The sequence below is a fragment of the Macrobrachium rosenbergii genome, chromosome 24 (assembly GCF_040412425.1).
Source record: "Macrobrachium rosenbergii isolate ZJJX-2024 chromosome 24, ASM4041242v1, whole genome shotgun sequence".
Classification (NCBI taxonomy): Eukaryota; Metazoa; Arthropoda; class Malacostraca; order Decapoda; family Palaemonidae; genus Macrobrachium; species Macrobrachium rosenbergii.
Genome location: NC_089764.1, coordinates 28,329,718 through 28,354,952, shown reverse-complemented (window position 1 = coordinate 28,354,952; position 25,235 = coordinate 28,329,718). Strand labels below are relative to the sequence as shown.

General features: G+C 36.5%; 1 protein-coding gene across 4 annotated transcripts in view; it reads right to left on the bottom strand.

Moving 5' to 3' along the window:
- Window positions 1-11,332, bottom strand: part of chm (chameau) — a 31,673-nt gene extending 20,341 nt beyond the window's left edge. The window contains exons 1-4 of one of the 4 annotated variants that reach the window (XM_067126312.1): window positions 11,106-11,332; window positions 10,662-10,907; window positions 7,657-7,802; window positions 4,934-5,065 (exon numbers count right to left, since the gene is read on the bottom strand). In XM_067126312.1, the coding sequence (XP_066982413.1) occupies window positions 4,934-5,065; window positions 7,657-7,802; window positions 10,662-10,676 (293 nt within the window). In that variant the 5' untranslated portion in view covers window positions 10,677-10,907; window positions 11,106-11,332. Of the gene's footprint in view, window positions 1-4,933; window positions 5,066-7,656; window positions 7,803-10,661; window positions 10,908-11,105 lie in introns of those variants that run through there. The other 3 variants (XM_067126311.1, XM_067126314.1, XM_067126313.1) reach the window with 3 other exon arrangements.
- Window positions 11,333-25,235: the final 13,903 nt, after the last annotated feature.

Genomic DNA, 25,235 nt, shown 5'->3' with positions numbered 1-25,235 from the left:
AAGAAAAAGAGGAAGAATGTCCTAACTTCTTAAGGTTGAAAGGTTATAAGGTGAGACACCAACATTCACTGCTTTAATTAATGCCTTTTATAACAAGAAGAGCAAGTGGATACTGGACTGTTACAAAAGATTTTATCTACTGAAATCCACAGATGTAACTTTGTAGGTAGTCTATTTAATCTTCATTTTATTCCTGTACATGGTGAAGTGCAGTCCCTTTCAGATATTGAAGATATATTAATTTTCAAAATCAATACTAATTTTTTTCATCAGACCACACTCGTCTTTACAAATCCTAGACATCTTATTTCTGATTTAAAAGAAGGTTCTCTGCTGACTGGATTGCCTGAGAGCACAGGTTCCTCATGGATCCCGGGTTCCAGGGAGGTAGTACCCCCATTTCTCATGTAGTCTAGGGCTATATCTGCAAGCCATTGGTGGTATTGGAGGGCTGGAATTTTGATGTAAGTAATGGATTTGTATGGGAAAATTTTGTGTAATTTTAAAAGAAATTAATTTGTTTCACAACAAACCTTCCATTTACAGTAGCCCAGATTATGGAGTTGTGATTAGCAAGGGACTCAAGGCTCAAACGGACAAGACGTTGCAATGTAAGGTAGATATCTTTTGAAGACATTATATTAGGAGGTCTGTCATTGCAATTCCATAAATTGCTATTACAAATAAAAGTGTCGTATATGGCTGGACTCATCACTGTGTACAGTAGAAGCAAATATGATAACATCCTAATGGATATTATCATGAAACTGGGGAAGGCTATAATGGAGCTAGAACGTCGATTTTTAAGTAAAGTGGGAATCACAAATCTCACAACTATTGTACCATGAGGAATTGATATCAACATTTTCCTTAGGGGACAAGAAGGGGAAAATTCTAATTAAGTGGAACAGCCTGATGTTCAATAGGTGATTTGAACTTCACAGGGAAGAAGCACATTATTCGGTCCTAGTGAGGGAAAGAGCTTCTTTGACTCTAGAAAGGTGAAGGTTGCAAAAGTTGATTCTAGTTGTCTGGAACTGTATCTCTGCTGTTGGCCGAGCTGCAACAGCTAGACCTCTTGTCTACCTCATGTGGGAAGGATACTCAAGGAGGATGCCTAACTCCTATATCTACCTTAAGGACAACCAATCAAAAACGAACGTCTCGATGAATACTGCATCTGAAAGTCACCAACTTGCTGAAAAGGAGCATAAACGTTTGCAGGGAGGCCTCTGCTTCTGCAGTTTGGTGCCTCTTAGCGACCATGGTTGCAAATAGTGCTCTGGCCCATCAGTATGGTTGCCCTTACATGAGGCAAACCTATGGTGGTAGTATAACTATGACTGCTGGAAAACTCCTTCAGTAGTTAGCAAAGCATCTCCAAATGACGAATACCTAATTTTCCAGTTCTCATGAGACCAACAAAGCCTGAGGTTGACATAGTAACTTCTGCTATGTAGAACACATTGGGGAATGTACCTGATGTGCCATACAGTCTGGAGAGGTAATCTTTGTTGAGAAGTAATCTTTGTTCAGTCCCTGCAACACAACCAAACCTTGGGAAAGCTCTTCTAATGTGTGTGAAATGGTAAGATCATGCACAAATGAACAAGGCTTACGTCTTTATACTTGAACAGTTGAAATTATTATAACTAAACAAGGATAACATACATATATTTTTGAGTTAGGTTCCTCAACATCATTTTGACATCTGCTTTTCATTTTAACAAGTCAGCCATGACGGGCGTTCTCTCCACTATCCTCTGTCCTGTGCTTGTTCTTCTCGAATTCCCATTTCAGTATTTTTCCAGCCTCTTCATGCAATACATCTCTACCAATTCCTCATTCATAATGTTGTTTCTTCATTGTAGGTGGTAATGAATCTTAAAATTCTATGGTCACACATTTACAAGGTATTCTCCATTTCCTTGTGAACATTACATAAAGTACTGCAGACCTATGTAGCCATCATACGCCTTTACTGCAGCTACTCTTTTTAACTGCCATCTCAAATTTTACTTATAGGCCTGTATGCCCCCAAGATAACAGAAACGCTCTGTCTAAGACCTGCTCGTCTATCACAACAGAGTTATCAATTCCACTCTTATCTCCGTTTGCTCTTGCAATGCACTTCAGGCACTGAAACCTCTTGATCCCTTAATACATGAACCCCATGTGACACCATCTATTATGATTGGTGCTTGGTAGTTTTCAGCCCACACTTTGCAAAACTACCACATGACCACTTTCCTGACTGTTCTTTTACTTTCACTTCCTTTCCAGCCACAAGAACCTGTGTTTTACTTATACTAATGCAGTCCTGTCGTCTCCATTCTTCTTAAACTGAGGTGAAGCAGCAAACTTCAGATCACATCAGCTCATTCAATTACAGGATGAGTAATCATAATTTTGTAGCTCAAGTGAAGTTTTCTGTAAACGAGGCAATTCATAGCACCCGAGGAAAAACCAAGGTTATTGTTTTGCATTTTGCCCTCCATAAGAGCACTTCATCTAAAACCTAGATAATGCATGGGTCTAAATTTTAATAATCTCATCCCTACTTAGAAAGAAGTTCCCTGAGAATGACAGATGAAAAATGAAGCTTTTGTATACCCATGGCTTTAGGATCATTTCGGTAATTGCAAGATGGCACTGAATTAAATACAGTGTAGAGAACAGAGTAAGTTACCTGGAGGCGATAGCTTTCAAAAGGAATTGGACTAGCATGAAAACAAAAAGAATCTTTCCTTTTCACATAAAAGAATGAAAAGCATAAGATAATGATGATGAGAGATGAAATACAAAATTATGCAAACATTTAGCGTGCCATTTCAACTAGAATGCCCACTCAGAAAATACTAGCAATCATTAGCAAAATGTAATAGAGGAGAATGTGGTCTCTTAACTATTAACAAAAAACAGCCTCACTAATTAGTTAGTTAGTTATAAATGATTTGTTTAACCAGACCTCTGAACTCTTTTAGGGTTCTTCAAACAGCTATAGATAACATATCTGTAACTGATACCAATTACAAATTTTCTCAGTCTTATTTCTTTAGAAAATTAAAGAACATGTGAAATGTAGGGTTGATGTTTACACAAGAAAAAATCATTGTTTGCATTGATGTACAATGGAAAATATAAAATAAAATATAAAGAAAAAAATAAGACTGGTGATTTCCAGAGATCTGGCAATTTCTAACCTTGAAAAGTTACAGTGTATATTCTGAACACAGAGTATTTTTTGTAGAACAACGTTCACATATTGGCAAGTTTATGAGGGCCAGAATTAAACAATACAACAGTATGGAGCAACATCCACCATCCAACCACCTCTTGTGTAACAATGAAACAGACTATATACAACATTGCTCTGTAAATTTAACAAGACTTCTACCATCCAATTCAGGCATTTCTGGAATGGATAACTATGGTCCCTTGTTTTCAGATGGCTTAGATTACAATGAAGTTACTAGAGACTACTGTCTCATGAATTTTCTTGGTCGTTCAGGTAAAGATAACTTTTCTATAAAATGTCAGGTACAGCAATCAACTTTTTAAAAATGTTTCTGCTTTTAAAAACACTATAAAAACTTACATGCCATTCCCTACTGACGAAAATATAGATAGAATGATTACACAAAATAACTTTTTAACTGCAAGATTCAGATGATGTACCAGCAACGGCATTTCACCAGACAATAAAACATTATTTTGACCTTGCAACAAAACTTTAACAACGTGATTAAACCCAAAAACTTACAAAAACATGTTAGTGCAGTATCAAATACCTGACAACAAAGCTAGCTCTCAGCATGCAGCAAAATAGGTAACAAATCAAATACAGTAACCTCTCTCTTATCTGCCTTTTCTCCACTTGTACTACGCCTTTAACAAACTTTTTCAGTGCTAAAGGGTACACACTTTCAACAACAACAAAAATCAAACACTGCGTACTGGGAAAGTGACTCAACGTCAGGTAAGTAGCAAACACCCAACACACTGGAGTGGGAACATAAATAGTGTTCTTTTGACCTTAGTTTAAGTAGGCTGACTGGCTCATCAGGGATTCATGAAAATACATTACGTGGAAGGAAGTCCACATGATGACACACCCTCAGTCTCATGCTCAGTGCTTAATCTTGTACTTTTACTTATAGCACAAAACTTGCAAACAGTACCGTAATTTTAGCTTTTACTTATCACTTGTGTATTGAGATAAAGTACACGCATGGTTGTGAATGACTGTTTGATTAATCTGATACTCTTAGGCAGTATTTCTGAGTGTATTTTATATTAAAGCATGTGCTTATGAGAGTTATTTATTCCACGCAGTGCCATACTGTTCTTATTCTTATGGCTTATATAGGTTTTACTGACTTGTGAGCACACATATGACAGGCTAAGTAAACTGTGAGGATTGGCTATGATTTTGGGGTAGCCTAGCATTGGTTATGAATATTTTTATTTGACATTATTTTCCAGTTTTCTGCACCTTATACATATGGACCTTGTAGTACAGTTAAGAGAGAGATTTCTGTATGTGAAACTAAATAAAAAAATTGCACGTAAAAATGTTTAATTCAATTTAAAAGTGAATAAAACATTAACTGCCAACTATCTTAAAATTTTCATAAAGACAATTAACAAAGAAAAACCTTTAACACAAATTATACTTTTTGCAAGCTTACTTAAACATCTTTCCTTTGGGTACTGGTACACTTCTCGAGGCCTTACACAAGAAGAGCCAAACTTTGAGAACTATAATACGAACAGCTTTTTTTATGAAGAGTTAGTAAACTTATACCATACCTACTACTTCATTAGTCAACGTTCACAAGAAAATAACACAACATAACTTTGAAAATTATTATGAAATGGAGGATATAGGTGTAGGGACAGGTCAGAAGGTGAGGTACAACCCCGTGGATACCTGGTGAGGGGTCGGGTCTGAGAGGGGTTGGCAGGAGGGGGTTCCCTTCCCCCTTTGGGTGCTTGGGTGGGGGGAGAAGGCTTCTGGGGGGAATCCTGGTCAGTGGAGGCGGCACGGGAGCGAGCGCGGCTTCTGCAACACATGCAGCAGTGGTAAGTGAAGGGAGGTACAGCAAAAAAAACAGATGAATCAACAAAAAATTTTTAAAAAGTCAACATAAAACAAAATAATGACACCAGCAGTGAAACCCATGCTGTTGCTTTGCAACTGGCTACCAAAATGCATTCCGTAAACACAGACAAAGGACAAACGTAGTCTAGAAAAAAATTTGGTGAGGTATACGCTAAAACTGACAGTGATCAACAATTTATTTAAAGTGACAAATGCAAATAATTTGAAGCAAAAATTATAAAAAATTCTTAGGCTTGTATGTAAACAGTGTTTTAAAACAGGTATACACATATGAAATCTACTGTGCACATATATTGTATGCATACAAAAAAAAGGAGCAAACATATAAACTATATATTATAGCAACTGTCTAATGGTCCTCTTAAAAGTTGGAATGTAACAAGTGTTTACCGCAGCAAGTTACCATCTCTGGTTAAAAGTACATAATTGATTCCCTTAGGAAGAAAGCTTAAAATCTGCCATCATAAATCAAACAAGAATATATAAGAAGGATGCTTACATGTTCTCTACCATTTTGTGAAAAATTGTACACCCAAACAACACAAATATAATTTACCTTAAATACATCTAGGTATAGTCGTCGTATGGAATCTAAAACAATAACCTTATCACTTTCCACCAAAAAAAGGAACCCCAGTGCTCTAGTGAGATATGTAATGTTTATTCCTTGCAACTTTCATGGGCCTTTTAATCCATATAATACAGTTAAGAGTGCAATGAGAAGGTATTCACCTGGGTGAACGTGGTCAGTCATTAAAATTGAGCAAAAATCCTTTCCTGATTATTTGCCAGCTGCCCTAAATGACTACAGAAATTGTGGTGCCTGGCAGGCACTTTTACTCCACTATAAACACCGCCTTCTCTTGTCTGTCTATTGATTTGATTCTTTTTTGGGTTAAATCTGTGGCTGTAACTATGATTACAACAAGTGTCTGATCAGTGATGCATTCCCATAGCGTTAACCATCGTGCACCGAAAAGGCTAAGGGTTAACCAATACTTACCAGCTGGAGACTTCAGAAAAGTAGGTTTGTATTCTTGCAGGATTGACTTATTTTTTGTACAGTATTCTTGAAGAGTTCAACTTTCCATGAGTGAGTCAACTTAGCAAGGGCTTTAAATCTGGTTAAATAACAACGTACTCAAAGAACACTTTTTCAGAGCGTAAGGCAGTTCAATTTCTTGCCTAAGGTTTCTAAAGGTTATTTAAATATCTCATTACCCACAAAGAGCAGTGTCAAGAAAGTGCTGGTTGAATTTTCACACGTACAGCAGACTCCAGTGATTTACATGGCTGTACAGCCATGTGTACCTACATCTTGCCTAACTACACTCCATGCTTGTACCTTTACTTAACGATGGAGGTTAAAGCAGTAGAGTAACTGTTGATACGGTACATAACTCCTGACTATACAGTATTGTGGTTTACTTCCCATTGCTATCTAGATTTAGCCAAAATCAAAATTAGCTTAGAGCAGGCTAAATCAAACTAGGATACTACATAAATTGTTTCATGACAATAATATGCTGGCAGAGGAACAATCTGTGCCTGAAACTATCTCAATGCATATGATCCCAAGTTTACCTCCCAGCCTTCTAACATAACATCTCTCAGCAACTTCCTTATTTTTAACACCATCTAAATTAAATGCTCTCCAATTATGAATCTCCCCATTTAGCATATTCACATTTCACAATTTTCTATTTATTTAGCATATTCACATTTCACAATTTTCTCATTTTTTTTTCTCTGTAAATCACCATGCCTCATCTAAAAGCAAGTGAAGGCCTTATGCAGGCATCTTAGACTTCGGTTGTTTGCTACTTATAGATGGTCCAAGTCTTTTCCATTTCATCCAGGCTGTTGCTATTCCTCTCCTTACTGCCATACAGTATGTGATAGTGCAACCTAAAATTATGATGATAATAATAAATAGATAAATAAAAAAAAAAGACTAAGTCTACCTCCCCAAACCTCTGCCATTTCACATTAACATGGTCTTCCTATTCATCCCTCTCTTCAGCATTATTTCTTTTTAAACATTCCAGGAAAGGAAAATTACTTACTCCACTGACAACTTGCATACCTGATTGCCAACACTGGCACCATTTGTTATGTTCAATATACTGTATTGCTATCCCCACTACACCTTTATCACAGCACCACCAAGGTTACTTTCCACACACCTTGAAATCAGTGGTCTGGTTAAACACAGTTTGGGTCTCATTCAACTAGTAAACTAGTATCAGACTTTGGCGTCTGATAACCTTTACCCAAATATTTTTGTTTCACTTCTGGTATTTCTGTTTGCAGGGTGTACTAGGACACAAGCATTACCCTCCTTCTTACAGTAATTCACTCTTCGTGATCCTTTTCATTATCTGGACCAGTTTTATGACACAATGCCATATCATCTCAGGCAATTTTTCCAACTTTAATGTCTTATCTCACCTTCTATAATAACTATAACAATAATACAATACATGCATAAAAACAAAGCACTAGAAAGTTCGATAATTGACAACACCAACCTTGTGGATACAGCGGAAGACTGATCAGTGTCAGAGGAGGACGAAGAATCTGAAGAGGAGGAGGAAGAAGATGAAGAGGAGGAAGACGATGATGACGTAGTTGACCCACTGGTTGAACTTGCAGATTCTGAGCTTGTACTCCGATTCTTGAAATTGGATGAAAAAAAAAAATCTTGTCATTTTATTAGACTAATCTGAATTACCAATTACAGTTTTGAATGTTATATCAAGCACTGTATTACAAACTAACACAATACTAATACATGACGAACATTGTGATCAAATTATCAATTATTTGCTCTCATTTCCGGTCAGATGCATTATGCACCATATAAAACCCATTACCGGTGCATGTTACAGGTTTGTCAGTTAGAAAATATGTCCTTATATAAAGGCAGTTACATTTACATAATAATAATAATAATAATAATAATAATAATAATAATAATAGTTACAGAGGGGAGGACTCAAGAAAGAAACAGAAGGAATACTAACAGTGGCACAGGATCAGGCCCTAAGAATCATATGTCCAAAGAACAATGGATGGAAATAACATCTCACCCATATGCAGGAAGTGCAATATGAAAGATGAGACCATAAACCACATAGTAAGTGAATGCCCGGCAATTACACAGAACCAGTACAAAAAGAGGCATGATTCAGTTGCAAAAGCCCTCCACTGGAGCCTGTGCAAGAAACACCAGCTAGCTTCCAGCAATAGGTGGTACGAACACCAACCTGAGGGAGAGATGGAAAATGATCTGGCAAAAATCCTCTGGAACTATGGTATCAGAACAGCTAGGGTGATACGTGCCAATACACCAGACTTGACGCTGAATGACAAAATCAAGAAGAAAGTATCACTCATTGACGTCACAGTACCAAGGGACACCAGAGTAGATGAGAAACAGAAAAAATTGAAGTACCAATGCCTGAAAACAGAAATAAGAAGGATATGGAATATGCCAGTGGAGATTGTACCCATAATCATAGGAACACTAGGCATGATTCAGAGATCCCTGACAAAAACGAACCATGGCTTACTTGAGAGAGAGAGAGAGAGAGAGAGAGAGAGAGAGAGAGAGAGAGAGAGAGAGAGAGAGAGAGAGAGCCCCCTTCCTTTCCTGGTCAGGTAAGGGCACAAAATCCTAGGTAAGGTTAGGTAAAGGTAGGTCTGGTTAGGGTGCATTACCTCTGAAATGCCTACTACAGTTAAGAGGTAGCCTAAGCCAGACTATGTGAACATTTTGTCTACATCAGCGCCAAGCTTAATAAAACCATAGGCTCAGCCTATAGCAAATGTTTTGGGCTGAACGCCATTGTTGAAAACTTGTAAACATACTAACCCACTCTGTTCCTTGGCTTCAGGTACAAAGAGTTAGTGACAAACGCACCAAACCTTGATATGACGGTAAAACTGAAAACTACTACCACGGCCTATCTGAAAGTTACTGACCAGAATATTTACCACCTTTTGTTAATGTTTATGATTGGCTATTTACTGTCTTCTGTTTATGTTTTTGCATTCGTCCAAAAGAGTCTTGTATTAAACGCAGCGCCCATTTTGCACATAAACTAGTAGTTGCTGAACCAGAGGGGCTCATTAGTGCTCTTGGTTTTACGGATATCAGCATTAGCCTCTAGGCTAAGATGAGCCAACTGTAGTAGACATACGAGCCTAGTGGACCACTAAATCAATGTTGAGATAAATTTAGGTAGAACTATGGGGTTGCTCTGCATCGGGTGTTACCCTGGAAACTGACTTTTCCTATAGTATTTTGGTTGTTTACTACCAATTTACTGTTATTTTTTGGCAGTCGACTGTAATTAACCTGTAATTAACATCAGAACTTGTATGTTTTTGTATGCTGGCCATCCTAGAATGCTATTGTGCATGCTCAGTGTATAGGGGAGGTTTTGGTAAGAAGTGGAGTTTCCTTCACTGGGGGCTCCACCTGGCTAAATGACACAGCCTGCTAGGTTAGGTTAGGTTAGGGTACATTAGGTTAGTATAGTTCCTTTAATAACAGGTTTCCTTAGCCAATCCATTCTTGAACATATGGCTCCCTAATGACTTGCGCATAAACGGAACCATTCCATAACAACAACATGGCAGTCCATGCACAGTTACCCTGTAGTTTCACCTAAATTTCGTATCTCCAAGCTCAGATTAAGCTGATAAAAACAACACATTTTAGGGTATTACTAAGTAATAGCTCCGCACGGACTGTATGGAATGGTTCCACGGATATGAGTCATTAAGGAGCCATATGTTCAAGAAGGGACTGGCTAGGGAAATCTATTGTAAAAGGAACCGTACTGGTCGTGTTATTTAGCAGGGGCTCCGCCCCCCACACAGTCCGGTATAGAAAACCACTTTTTACCAAAAATTCCCCTATAACACTGTGCATGCGCGATAGCATTCCAGGATGGCCAGCATACAAAAACATACTCAGCTCTGAGGTTAACTGCAGGTTAATCACCATTAAGCGACAAAAAATAACGGTAAACTCTTGACAGGCAACCAAAATACTAAATGAAAAGTCAATTTTAAAGGAAATACCCGACGTGGAGCTAATGCTTAGTTCTAACTAATGGGTACAACGATGTTAACTACATAACGCCTGACTAACCCTGGGGTCACATTAGGCTAGAGGACAAGAGGCGGCCCAGCTTCCTTAAATAGACTTTACCAACGTAGAAAAGTGAGCTTAGCCTGACCTTAAGCCTAACGATAGATTAAAAATCTGACATTTTTACTATAAGGATGATATGAACTACGTCAGGCTAACCTGACCCTGGGATCACGTTAGGCTAGAGGAGTAGCCGAGACCCAGCTACCTACCAGACTTCCCTCCCGTAGAATATCGAGCCCTGCCTAACCTAAAGCCCAACCATAGATCGCCTAACCTACACAAGTTAATATTACCCAGCCTATGCAATAATAGCATAATAAATAATATAATAAACATAGGGAGGACCACTCGAGTAGTTTAGGGTCGAACCTTCTTCCGTGCCATATTGATTTGACGTCCGAGCGCTGCCGTAACACAGGTGTAATTCGCGGTACTTCTCGCAGTACGAAAGAGGTCCGTGCTTTAACGCAGAATCCACTTCACACCGTCATATATGGAAGCAAAAGCAAATTGAAATCCTCCGAAGGCATCCCTCTAGACTTGAAGAAGAAGGGGCATTACGCTTCGGGGGGGGCTTTGTTGTTGTGGGTTGCGGATGTAAACAAAAAAGCGTTCCTTAAGACAAAATGTTTAAGAATAAATTAAAATATGATTAAAAACCCATTAAAACCAACAAATTTTACTGTATTTTTATTAAATTTAATATTTTTTAAATTATTATGTGTAAGATAACATCATATTTAACATATATTCTGAAATTAATTGTTGATTAAACACATTATTACGTAGGGAATCCTACTTAGTTTCGCTTACTTAGTGTTGATGACGACCTTCTAAATCAAACACACCGTCGATGTTGAGGGATTTCTAATAAATATCGATACCTGTGGAGGGTAATTAACATTCCACATGAACATAAATGCGTAGAATATAATCTTGATAATAATAGATAAGCAAGCGTTAAAGGAACGTTTTCCCTGGTTGTTCTATTGATTGTAGTTTGTTTGTTTTGTAAACAATTGACGGTTCCAGCAACGAGTAAAAGGCGAGACATTTCATATACTTTTAAAAAAGATTGCAGCAGCTTGATTTCAAAAGGTAACCTATCACAAATAGCTAAAAAATATTCGTTAAACAGCAATCATGTATCATTGTTCACGGTCGCCTGAATTAAACTAACATAATGAAATTTAAGTAACTACAGGAAAAGAACCGGGTTTTTCAAATTTCGTCATAATCGCTCTCGAATTTCTTGATCATTCCTAGTGTATTCTCAAGTCATTCTTATCTCGGTTGATCATTGGCCTAATTTACTGTGTTTAAGAAAGATTATATGATTTATGATAGCTTGGTCTACGGTGTCATAGTTTTTTTTTATATGCATAATTATGTGTTTCATGTCGTCTGAAATATTAACTTTGCCTCTTGCCTGTAATCTCTCGTTTCATTCCTTTCGCTCCTTATGCTAGCACAGGCTCCTGCTCTTGGGCAGCCCGTAAATTTTTGTACCTGTAATTCATGTGCTGAAAATCACCTAAAAGTAAACGACGTGCCCATAGAACGACGAGGAGCAATTCAAAATCAATCCGTCATTGCTGAGTCTAGAACAATCAGGACTAACAACACCTCAGGGGATGTAATTCTCGAGATTACTCCGAGGATTAAAAGAACAATATTCACAAGATTCAGTGATTAACGAAGCAACAAGAATAAGAAAAAAATAGGAAAGACGTAAGATAGAAGGCTTTGCTTCATTCGATTAAATTCAACGAAGAAGAAACTTAAGACTAAAAGTTAAGCTCTTGAACACTTACGAACACTCAGATTAGTAACTGGATAAGGGCCAAGGGAGTCCGTAAAAAAGAGGGATGAATTTTAGGGGCTAGGGGCAGGGCATTGGGGTGTGTGATCACAAAAGAAAAAGAGTGGACAGAGACAACTAACAACTACCTCAAACCAGAGAAAATCACAGCAAAACGGATGACAAAAAACGAAAGTTAACGAATTGCTATGACAACTGAGCGAATAACTCTGACAATAAGATTTGGTTCCACAACCAAATGAATGAAAAATAAATCAAATAAACTGATTAAAATTTTGAAAATTTTGTTGAATGAACGAAGAGTTAATGACCAAAATCTGACCTACATTATTACCAAAGCTTACGCACACCTTTACAAAGCGACCTTTGTTAATCAAAAGCAGAGTACAGAATGCATGTTAAAAGAGTACTCATGTTTGTGAAAATTAGCCGATGTTTATTACCTTGAAGGAATCAGGGAGAGAGAAAAACAAAAAAAAGGAAAAGAAAGATGACTATTGGAATATTTTACATGTTTTTATTTAACTTGACTTCTGAGCCTGTCTGTCTGTCTGTCAGTCTGTTTGGGTCAAATCTTGTAACTCGATTTTCGACCTGTTCCCATTGTCTTATGGACTTTAAATTTTTCATGCTTACTCAAACCTAGTGACAATACAACCTTACATGATCAGTAGGTTAGCAGTGACCTATAGTGACCCTACAGTGACCTCTCCCAGTATCTCAGGATTTGTATGAAACTCTGCAGATTTTTGATACCTTCTTTAACTCGGTAGAATGATTTAATAACTCTACGGATTTTTCGAACCTTCTTTGACTCGACAGGAAATCACATGCAGTAGTTCTGTCAAAACTAAAAAGTATAAAATAACAAAAGTTATGAAAAACATTTTTTAAAATGCACTTTTATCAAATTGCACTAAAAAGTAAAAAAAAAAAAAATAATTTTTTTTTAGACAAACCATGATTTTCTTACAATTAATTATGTCTAAAAAAATAGAAGTGTGGGCACCAAACATGGAAGGAAGTGCTGGAAGAAATTAAAAAAAAATATATTTATTTTCTTGTAGCATTTCCTTCCATGTTTGGTGCCCATGCTTTTATTTTTGTAGACATGATTAATTGTAAGAAAATCATGGTTTGTGTAAAAAAAAATATTTTGTACTTTTTAGTGCATTTTAATAAAAGCGTGTTTTAAAAATTGCTTTTATACATTTTCTTACAATTAAATATGGATGGGTAAGGAGAGAGAGAGAGAGAGAGAGAGAGAGAGAGAGAGAGAGAGAGAGAGAGAGAGAGAGAGAGAGAGAGAGAGACTCTCGAACAAGAGAAACAAGCACTTTCCCAGCGTTTTCCAAAAAACCATAATCCGCGATTTATGCATTATATTCTTCTTCTTCTTCTTCTTCTTCTTCTTCTTCTTCTTCTTCTTCTTCTTCTTCTTCTTCTTCTTCTTCTTCTTCTTCTTATAAACTCAAAAATCCACTAAATGTACAAGAAACATATACAATATTAGTGTGACATCAAGTTTCATATAAAAACACAATCGCATTAAGGAGTCTTGCACTAAAAGCTTCCGTTAAAATAACGGGGAAAGAAGAGGTATGCCAAAGAGACGCGGAAGCCATATTTTGGAACTATTGCCTCCGCCGGCCATGTTGGAGGGAGGCTAAGTTTTTTCCTGAGCGTAAATGAATTACTGGTAATGTTACTGGTCTAGCCGAGTCCAGTTCACTAAGCATCAGTTCACATCCTGATGCTTAGTGTAACCTCCGAAAGCACCGATAACTCCGTTCAGTCGTCTAGGCACTGAGTTTATGCCACAAATGATGTTGCTAGTCCTTCTAGGCCTAAGTGACTCCCGTTAAACCATTGAGCCATTCAGTTGCTGAAACAATATTCCCGACTTCTTTATGTTACTTATTAGAAAGTTCCTTCAGCATGTGGATGGCATTTCATGAAACATGACGCATAAATACTTTAGGGAGTTTTTTATGTTGACTGACTGTTTGGAAGAAATCGATTCGAGGTGGGATGATGTTCGCGGCAAGAATAATCGACGATTTTTTCGAAACTTGATAACATCGAAAGGGCTGCCTAAGGAATATACCTAGTAAGTTTAGTTAAATTCTAATGATCCTTTCTTAGGTACATGTCCATACACACACTCACACGCACACAAACACACACTTACACACACATACACACACAAGCCTGTTCATAGCTGGCTACATATTTGAGTAACTTCGAAGAGGTAAGTCTCCTATTAAGTGCTCGGAAACATTTCCAGGTCGTTCTTCCTCAGGCCGAACGAGAGAGAGAGAGAGAGAGAGAGAGAGAGAGAGAGAGAGAGAGAGAGAGAGAGAGAGAGAGAGAGAGAGATTAATCCTCGGGAATTTACATGAGACACCGAGATTTAATTATTCGATAACACCAAAGAGTTTTACGGACTTCCACGGGTGGAATTCATGGTGAGGCGCAAAGTCCTGTCATAAAGAACTTACATGAAGCATGAATATTGGAAGAAGAAGAAGAAGAAGAAGAAAGAAGAAGAAGAAGAAGAAGAAGAAGAAGAAGGGAAAGAGAGAATAATGTTATAAGGTTTATGACACAGCATATCAACGAGAGCTCTAAGTATCTTCATAATGTATTTTTATAACTGGTGGCAAATTTCAGCTGAGAAAGAGCGTGAATAGAAGAATATGAAATGATAAAAAGATATAACATAAATAAATAAGTCTCTGAACATAAAGTTATGCACTCACAAAAGTCTACCAGACGATGGGGACAGTTAGCCCTCGAAAGCCTGTAACTTTCGTGAGTAAAATCTCATTTAAACGCCATCCTGTTTCAAAGAGGTCCTGTCATTCTTTGTAAGAATACACAGCACAATTGAACGATTGATCGAGCTTGATATACTGTATATATATATATATATATATATATATATATATATATATATATATATATATATATATATATATATATATATATATATATATAACTGAACTGGATTTCAGTTGGCCAGTCCTTTATTTAAATCATAATTTTCATCCATGGAGCATTAGAGATGACCTGTACTCTCCATAATTCATATTTTTAATTCCACGAACGTAATTCAAAAGTTAATTTCTGCAGCGGGGAGAACATTTACAGTTTAATTACAGCATTGCAAATGAGGCGGTAGCAGTGAATAGACTAAATAGTATGGTGCATATGAATGTAAGTATTCCATTTAGAGGACAACCCATACAGGTCCATTTTTGATTGTTTGTTCTCTGTATTTCGTTCCTTTTATATAAAAGATTGTGATGCAATGAAGCGGATATAATAATCTGTAAAACATTCGCAACAAAAGACATTGCGATGAATTCTGAGCAATGACAATCCCAAGAAAAATTGCAGATACTAGTGTAAAATACTGAGAGTTTTTGCAAGTGAATGTGAGCTTCTGAAATAAATGAGAAAGATTATTATACACTCACACTAACGCTGGGTGTTTTTCACCTCCAGAGGAAAATAACATTTTTCACGGATGTCGAGAAGTTATCCAAAGCTCGCCCAGACGACTTCACAGTGTGGTGGTCTCGAGTTCAAGCCCCCTCTCGTGGCCTGATTAGTTTTCACTGGCAGCGCGACCTTACCGTCTCTGTGACCTAGGGATGGAAAAGAAACACTTTAACATTAACTAGATTTACTGAACAGCAGCACCAGTATGCAGTAAATGTTCTTCGCTGTCGAACTTCTCCAAAGTTCCAGAGGTCCTTTATTCCTCTCACTGTTGGACTGTGGAACAGCCTCCCTTCAAAGGATGTCGTGCAGTTGGAACTTCCGAAGTTCAAGCGAAGATGCAATGCATTACTACCCTAATACTATTTTCCTTGCATTTTCATATATCTTTATCTATTTATCAATTTATTAATTTATTTTTTCTTTCTCAATAAGCGGGATCTCTTCTTTCTGTATAGTGCTGTATGAAACTCTCAGCCACGGCCCATGAAGCTCTCAGCCACGCCCCATGAAACTTTCAGCCACGGCACGGGGGTGGCCTGTGTTATTGACACCTATGGCGATGCCAGACGCACGATCATGGCTAACTTTAACCTTAAATAATATAAAAACTACTGAGGCTAGAGGGCTGCAATTTGGTATGTTTGATGATTGGAGGGTGGATGACCAACACACCAATTTGCAGCCCTCTAGCCTCAGTAGTTTTTAAGATCTGAGGGCGGACAGAAAAAGTGCGGAAGGACAGACATAATTATATCCATCCCAATAGTTTTCTTTGACAGAAAACTAAAATTAGAGATAGATAAAGAAAAGTAATGTTATTATACAAGCGGAGACAGAATCTTGATCGCATGTTGAGGCAATACACGTATACAATGACTCACAGTAATCATCTAACTACCAGTTACACAGCCCACAACTCAGGTCAACGTGGGTCAAATGAGTTAGGGGAAAGCGTGACGAAATTCTTCCCTTATTCCTGATGGAAGGTATTAAGTTACATCTGGCAAGTGTCCTCAGTGTGCCAACGTTAATACTATCTTTGAGAGAGAGAGAGAGAGAGAGAGAGAGAGAGAGAGAGAGAGAGAGAGAGAGAGAGAGAGAGAGACTCAAGTATTCCTATCGCAAGCAGGAAGACGTGTGGTCATTTGGACGTTAGGGGAGACGTGGCTAAGTTCTTTCCTCGCTTGTTAAGAACCATTTAGCAAGTGACCTCAGTGTGACAGAGCTAATGCTATCTTTGAGAGAGAGAGAGAGAGAGAGAGAGAGAGAGAGAGAGAGAGCCTCAACTATTCCTATCGCAAGCAGGAAGATGTGTGTGTGTGTGTGTGTGAGGGCATTTGGGCGTGTTCCTTCCAGCAGCGACAATTCTGAGGCACCGGTGATGAAGTGCGAGCGAAGTTGCGGGGCCCAAACTAACTTTTTCGACTTTGGTGACGAATTGCTTCGCAATTTCTCGAGACGAAGACAGACTCGCCGGAGGCAACTCAACCCCCGCTGCTTGGCTGCTTGGGTTGTATGCTAATGCCCCGGTGAAAGGTAAGATTAGTCTTCTATCCAGAAAAGAGAAAAGTTTTCTTAACAATCCTCCCTCTGTGCGTAATCTTTGAGGTTCTGGAACTTAATGTACCATTTCTTTATACTCCAGTTGTTACTACACTCTCTTCCTAAGTGTGATGAGGCAGGGTTCGATTCCTGATGTAGGTGGAACGGTTTGGGCACTGTCTGTTAAAGAATGATGAATAACCTTTGGCATGGCTATTATTTTGACTGTGATGGGGCTGGACTTGGGTCGAGAAAGTCATGGGGGTAGTGACCTGAGCTCAACATAATTGCTGAGTGTATATATATATCGTATATATATACATATATATGTATATATACTCTGTATATATGCATATATTGTATATGTGCATATATACATAAACAGAGTATATATGTATATGTATGTATACTGTATATATACATATATGTATGTATGTATATATATATACATATATATATATATATATATATATATATATATATATATATATATATATATATATATATATATATATATATATATAGTCACAATAATCTCATAATATTCCAGTTTCTTCACACCTAAGACTGATTCTGTAAACAGAAAAGACTCTGAATCAAAACTGACACTTCTGTTAAGTATCTTGTAAGCCAACAATTCAGCCTTACGCTAAAAAAACATATTGAATAATAATAGATATTACAACACCAGTAAAACCGACCAAGGTCTATGCAAAACAAAACAAAAAAAAGTGGCCAGTAAAAGAACACTGTACTCAGTAAAAATATGTATTTTTTAATTCTTAAAAAAGGCTAAACAAAAACTCCCTTTTCAGACACTCACTAAGCCTTTTCCCCTAGCTGAGCTTTTTGCCAGAGAATACAATGCTTCCTCCCCTCAGCTTAAAGGGAAGAATAATTATCAGAAGGGTCTGATTCTTTCTGAACCGAAACTTTTCCACATATTTTCTTTCGCAGATTTTCTCTAGAAAACGGTTTGAAATATTCTTCAAGATTTTGTCCCCGTAGTGCCGTCAGTGAACCTCACGCGGTGCACTGTAGGCATTACTTGAGGTTCTTTGCAGCGCCCCTTTCGGCCCCTAGCTGCAACCCCTTTCATTCCTTTTACTGTACCTCCATTCCTATTCCCTTTCTTCCATCTTGCTATCCACCCTCTTCTAATAATTGATTAATAATGCAACTGCGAGGTTTTCCTCCCGTTACACCTTTCAAACCTTTCTACTCTCAATTTCCCTTTCAGCGCTGAATGACCTCATAGGTTCCGGTGCTTGGCCTTTGCCCTAAATTCTGCATTCCATTCCATTCAAGATTTTGTCGTTTATTAAGGAAACATTTTCCTTAAACTATAGATTCCTCTCCAGTCCAAGAATACAGAATAGATTTTATTTTCGTCCGCGCGAAATGTTCCTCAAGATTTCCCGTTTGTTAAGAAAAGAATTTCATTTATAAAAAGAATGAATTCCATTCATGCCTCAGGAATATGCAACAGATTTTAATTTCGTCTGTACGAAATGTTCCTGAACAATTGTTGACTAATATTGATGTGCAGGGAAAGCGAATTATTAGAAGAACTGAGAAAACTCAGTATAAAATCAATTCGCAAAATGGAGCCATTTTATTCAACAATATTATTATTATTATTATTATTATTATTATTATTATTATTATTATTATTATTATTATTATTATTATTATTATTATTATCTTGTCCGATCTCCGTTTAATTTGTCATAAAATGATTTAGCCTGAATCTTAATGAGAAACCAATTTTCAAGGTCCAAAGGTCACAAAAATGTAAAAGATAAAGTAAGACATAGATGCGAATACCTCTCTAAATTATAATAATTTCGAATGAAACTGGCTTGTTGTCTCAGTAACTTACCAATCTCCAATTTTGTCAACAGAAAGCTTTAGGGAAATTCTCGATTTCTATTTATTTTTATTTTTGTCCAGTAGATGAAACGTATTCATAAGGAACAAGCTCACAGGGCCATTGAATTGAAGTTCGAGCTTCCAAAGAATATGTTGGCTTCAGTCTCCCACCACAGACCCCGCACGGGGTCAGTAAGTGAGCCAGTGATTTTTTCATCGCCCTGAGGTAGGAGCGAACTCATGACGCCTGAGTGGCATGCCAAGACACTAACCACTATACCAGCGACCAGTATAAGGTCTTAGAATAAAACCAAAACGGGAAGTGACGTTTTTGCATACCATTCAAAGACGTTTGCATCTGCGCTGGGCTGAAAGGAACACCAGGGCTTAGTCAAAATACTCGAAATGGTTCTTTAAACAGATTCGAGATTCATACAAACGAGAATGATCATGGCACGATTTTATGAAAAAGTCTACGGTATTTACACTACACTTTTCAAGTTTAATTCTGCAGCAATGAATAACTTGGGATGTAATTGGACTATTCTGTGTCATTGGGGACTTTTAATAACTGCCATGGTATTTAATTAACGATTATAATAATCATTATGGCTGCTGTTTTTCATTCTAATGAAACGAGGACACGCACTCATTATAGCAGTCTTCAATAAAATGCTCATTTGCGAAAAAGGGAAAAAAACAGCAAAAGATAATTGAGAAGAAACGAATATATACAACATAAACCAAAACTATATCCAAATATAAATAACGTATTCAATAACAAATGCAACAAAGGTATATGAAATAATGAATAAACAGAAAGTGATAAGTATGCCTACCTCCTGTCACGGGTATCGAAACACGATAAAAATCTAAACCATATATATATATATATATATATATATATATATATATATATATATATATATATATATATATGTGTATATGTGTGTGTGTATGTATGTATGTGTGTGTATATAAATGTATATGTATATATATGTATATATAAAAAATCAAGTCACCTTTCCCAGAATTATTTTCATAATTATTTCTTTCACTCCACTGCCAAGTTTAGGAGTTTTTTCACTCTTTCGTTTTCCCTTTCCGTTCTCTCTCTCTCTCTCTCTCTCTCTCTCTCTCTCTCTCTCTCTCTCTCTCTCTCTCTCTCTCTCTCTCTCTCTCAGGAAAGCCATGGAAGGGGAGATACAAAAAAATAATAAAGAAGAAACCCCTTAGAAGAAATCTAATGTAATATTTCTGTAGGTGGTTAGTGAGGCAGAGAAAGATGTAACCGTATTTTCCGGAGTCTGGGCGCAGAGAATTGAAAGGAAATTGATTTTCCTGGTAATGAAAAGTCGACTTAAAAAGTTGCCTCGTTCAGTTAAAGGAATGATTTTAGCGTTGGGACTCCGGGTTACGTTTTAGCTTCGGTTTTAGAACTTGGCAAACGTAGTTTGATAGTAAGTGTTTTAAATAGTCGATTGCGTTAAAGGAATGATTTTAGCGTTGGGACTCAGGTTACGTTTTAGCTTCGGTTTTAGAACTTGGCAAACGTAGTTTGATGGTAAGTGGTTTAAATAGTCGATTGCGTTAAAGGAATGAGCCAGCGTTGGGACTCCGGGTTACGTTTTAGCTTCGGTTTTAGAACTTGGCAAACGTAGTTTGATAGTAAGTGGTTTAAAAGTCGATTGCGTTAAAGGAATGATTTTAGCGTTGGGACTCCGGTTACGTTTTAGCTTCGGTTTTAGAACTTGGCAAACGTAGTTTGATAGTAAGTGGTTTAAATAGTCGATTGCGTTAAAGGAATGATTTTAGCGTTGGGACTCCGGGTTATTTAGCTTCGGTTTTAGAACTTGGCAAACGTAGTTTGAGAAGTGGTTTGAGTCGATTGCGTTAAAGGAATGATTTTAGCGTTGGGACTGGTTACGTTTTAGCTTCGGTTTTAGAACTTGGCAAACGTAGTTTGATAGTTCAGTTTAAATAGTCGATTGCGTTAAAGGAATGATTTTAGCGTTGGGACTCCGGGTTACGTTTTAGCTTCGGTTTTAGAACTTGGCAAACGTAGTTTGATAGTAAGTGGTTTAAATAGTCGATTGCGTTAAAGGAATGATTTTAGCGTTGGGACTCCGGGTTACGTTTTAGCTTCGGTTTTAGAACTTGGCAAACGTAGTTTGATAGTAAGTGGTTTAAATAGTCGATTGCCTGCTTTTCACATGACCTTGGTAGCTGAGACGCCAGATATCTTAATATCAGGCAATAACGATACTCAGATAAGAACTTTCTTGATTGTTATTATAATTAATATTCAGAAGATGAACCCTATTCATAAGGAAATAAGCCCACCATCGGGGCCAGTGACTTGAGATTCAAGCTTCCAAAGAACATGGTGTTCATTAGGAAGAAGTAGAATAAGATACTAGGAAATATAGAGAGAAAAGATCAATTATCAGTAAAAAGATAAACTAACAAATTATTCAATAAATAGGTAAAAATTTGAATAGATTATTAAATTACAAGGAGAACTGAACTTTTGAGGTTCCGATTTCGCAACATCCTCAGGGAGGCTGTTCCAGAGTCCAAAGGTGTGAGGAACAAAGGACCTCTGGAACTGCAGTCATCAATGAGTCAAAAAGAAACTGAATGTTATTTAGGGAAAGAGTTCATTTAGAATGCCGAGATGAAAAACAGATTGTCAAAGTCGAATTTATAATTTGTTTATATGCCTAGTTATTTAAAATGGGACCTCGAAATAAATAAAAGGTCTTTTATTTTCTTTCAAGTTTTCTGTCGAAGTGATTGTGGCTTGTTTAGACGCTCCAATCGTGCTCAATTTCCTTCTACATTTGCTGATTTCCTAAGGTCGGTTCGTCAGGAAATTGTTCAAGGGGACGTGTTGTCTCTCTCTCTGTCTGTCTCTCTCTCTCTCTCTCTCTATAACCCGCAATTTCTCCCCCTCTCTCTTTTTTCCTCTCTCTCACTCTCTCAGTCTATCTCTCAATCTGTCTCTCTAAAACTCGCAATCTTTCTCTCTCTCTCTCTCTCTCTCTCTCTCTCTCTCTCTCTCTCTCTCTCTCTCTCTCTCTCTCTCTCTCTCTCCTTCTAAATTCTGTCTGTCTGTCTTTCAAAACCGAAATTTTTTCTCTCTCTCTCTCTCTCTCTCTCTCTCTCTCTCTCTCTCTCTCTTTCTCTCTATTAAATTCTGTCTTTCAAAACCGAAATGTCTCCCTCTCTCTCTCTCTCTCTCTCTCTCTCAAATTCTGTCTTTCTGTCTTTCAAAACCGTAATTTCTCCTTCTCTCTCTCTCTCTCTCTCTCTCTCTCTCTCTCTCTCTCTCTCTCTCTCTCTCTCTCTCTCTCTCCCGGAAACGATCAACATGGCGTTATTTCCCGACCCACCTTTACCTTACGCGTATTCTCAGCCTATCGTAGATCACTCGTCCTGTCAGCCAAGAGGTCCCTTCTACCACTGAAAATGACAGACACTCATCATATCACCAAATACCTCCTTCACCGCGACATAACCGACGCACGGAAGAAGTGGTCCATCTCTCCGCCGAAATTAACTTTTTTTTTTTTTTTTTTTTTTTTAGTTTTACCACGTCTCTCGTATATCGTCTTTTATCGTTCTTTTAGGACTTTTGGATGATACGTTGTTTCATATACAAGTCGTTATTACCACGTTCAAATTTTTTCTTTCGTTTGTATTTAAATTATGTAGTTTGTTGTCGGAAAGAAAGGTTGGGTCAAACAGGCTTTTATGCAATCTCAATTTGGTTTCTATTGATTGTTTATATATATATATATATATATATATATATATATATATATATATATATATATATATATATATATATATATATGTATATATATATATAATACATATGTTCTATATACATACATATATATATATATATATATATATATATATATATATATATATATATATATATATATATATATATATATATATATATATATATATATATGTATGTATATATATATTACTTTTGTGTACATGTGTGTATTCTTCAGTAGTTGCAGACATACTTAGTGGGAGTTTTACGTAAGCATTATATCGAAGCAGTACCGCGCGTGGGTCTTACTAAAACCCCTGCATAAAAAGTTTCGGCGATCATTTAATCCCGCTGGGGGACTGCCAAGTTTCAACAAGTCCCCCTTCCCCCACCCTCCCTTCCCATTACCCTCCCTCCCCTCCCTTCCCTTCCCCTCCCTCATTACGTATGCTAATTGAGAAACGATACGGAAGCTGGGTAAATACGTTTTGCAGTTGAATGCGCTTACTTTTTTTTTTTTTTTTACTTTTCTTTTTTCACGAAAACTTTTAATCCGGTTAATTACAGGATTCCTGCTTTGCGCTGGGCATCTTTATTTGTGATAGTTTGTTAAAAAAACTTTTTTTTGAGTAGGGAGTTGGAGTTTGGTTCTGTAAATCACTGTAAACGGTTTCCTGGTTGTTGTTTGCGAATCCCTTTTTTTTTTTTTGCGTAGATGAGTTATCGGAAATCCTTTTTGGCTTTCTACGAATTTTTGTTAATATCGCGTTAAGAATGGCAGGTATGCTCATAAATAATTACATTGTGATTTCGCCATTTATTTTATACACGTGCAGACAAACACACACACACACACTATATATATATATATATACAGTATATATATTATACATGTATTTATATATAAATTATATATATATATATATATATATATATATATATATATATATATATATATATATATATATATATATATATATATATATATATATATATATATATATATATATATATGTAATTGTAATATACAATGCCCTCTTAATATCTCGAATTCTTCGCATTTTTCGGATACGCTTTCCACTACAAAGCCTTAGATCCAAGTGCAAGAAATTTGAAGGAATTATAATGTCCGGTAGCGAAGAATTCGAGAAGTTAAGAGGGCACTGTTGCGATTACAGTTGCATATGTATCTGGTAAAAAGTGACCAGTAGATTCTACATATATATATATATATATATATATATATATATATATATATATATATATATATATATATATGTATGTATATATTCATACATGCATTATATATAAATAATACAATTCCCCATAAAGCATTTCTTACGACTTTAATTCACGCCTGAAAATTAAACCTCTGACTTTTCATTTTGGTACAGAAATAATCACACCTTAGTTATCTATACCTTAAAAGCACATATTTCTTAACAAGTAAACTCCAGAAAAAAAAAAACACACACACAAACACACAAACATTTCCAGGCCATCTGCCGTATTTCGCAGCTCGCGAAAGCGTCCCCCATCTCTGGGAAAAAAATCGAAAGAAGAAGATCCTCGGCATCACTTGTCACGCGAGTCTCCCACCCGCGTCATCCTTCCTAAGAGGCCGAGAGAGAATTTATCACCCCGCGATGATCCAGCGCAATCATTTGCTCAGCGTCTCTCCGGAACTTCGGAGCTCGGCTCCTGTAGCTTATCTCGATGGTTGAGCGTGTTTGGCCACTTCTTGTTTCTTGTTTTTTTTTTTTTGTCTTTGTTTGGTTGCTTGGTTGCTTTTTTTCTTGGTTGGATTCCTGATTGGTTGCTTGGTGGTTTTCTTGTCAGGTTTCCTGTTTTGAGACGGTTTTTTTTTATTTTGGAAACAGCTGAGAGTATTCAGTTACCAAGGTTTGTCTAGGTATTTTGCATGTTGTGTTTGTAATTACAAAAATAAATATCAGCCGTTTAAACTTATCTTAAATATAAATATATATATATATATATATATATATATATATATATATATATATATATATATATATATATATATATATATATATATATATATATATATAAATATATATATGTATGTATATATGTAAATATATATATATATATATATATATATATATATATATATATATATATATATATATATATATATATATATGTGTGTGTGTGTGTGTGTGTGTATATGTATATACACACCCCATACATACACACACATATATATATATATATATATATATATATATATATATATATATATATATATATATATATATATACATATAAATATATATGTCCCACCAAACTGCCCAATATATAATTAAATTCATGAATGAACTTGCTGCTGACAGATATAATTTCCCACTAAACAATTCAGTGGATAAAGTTTGAAGTATATACT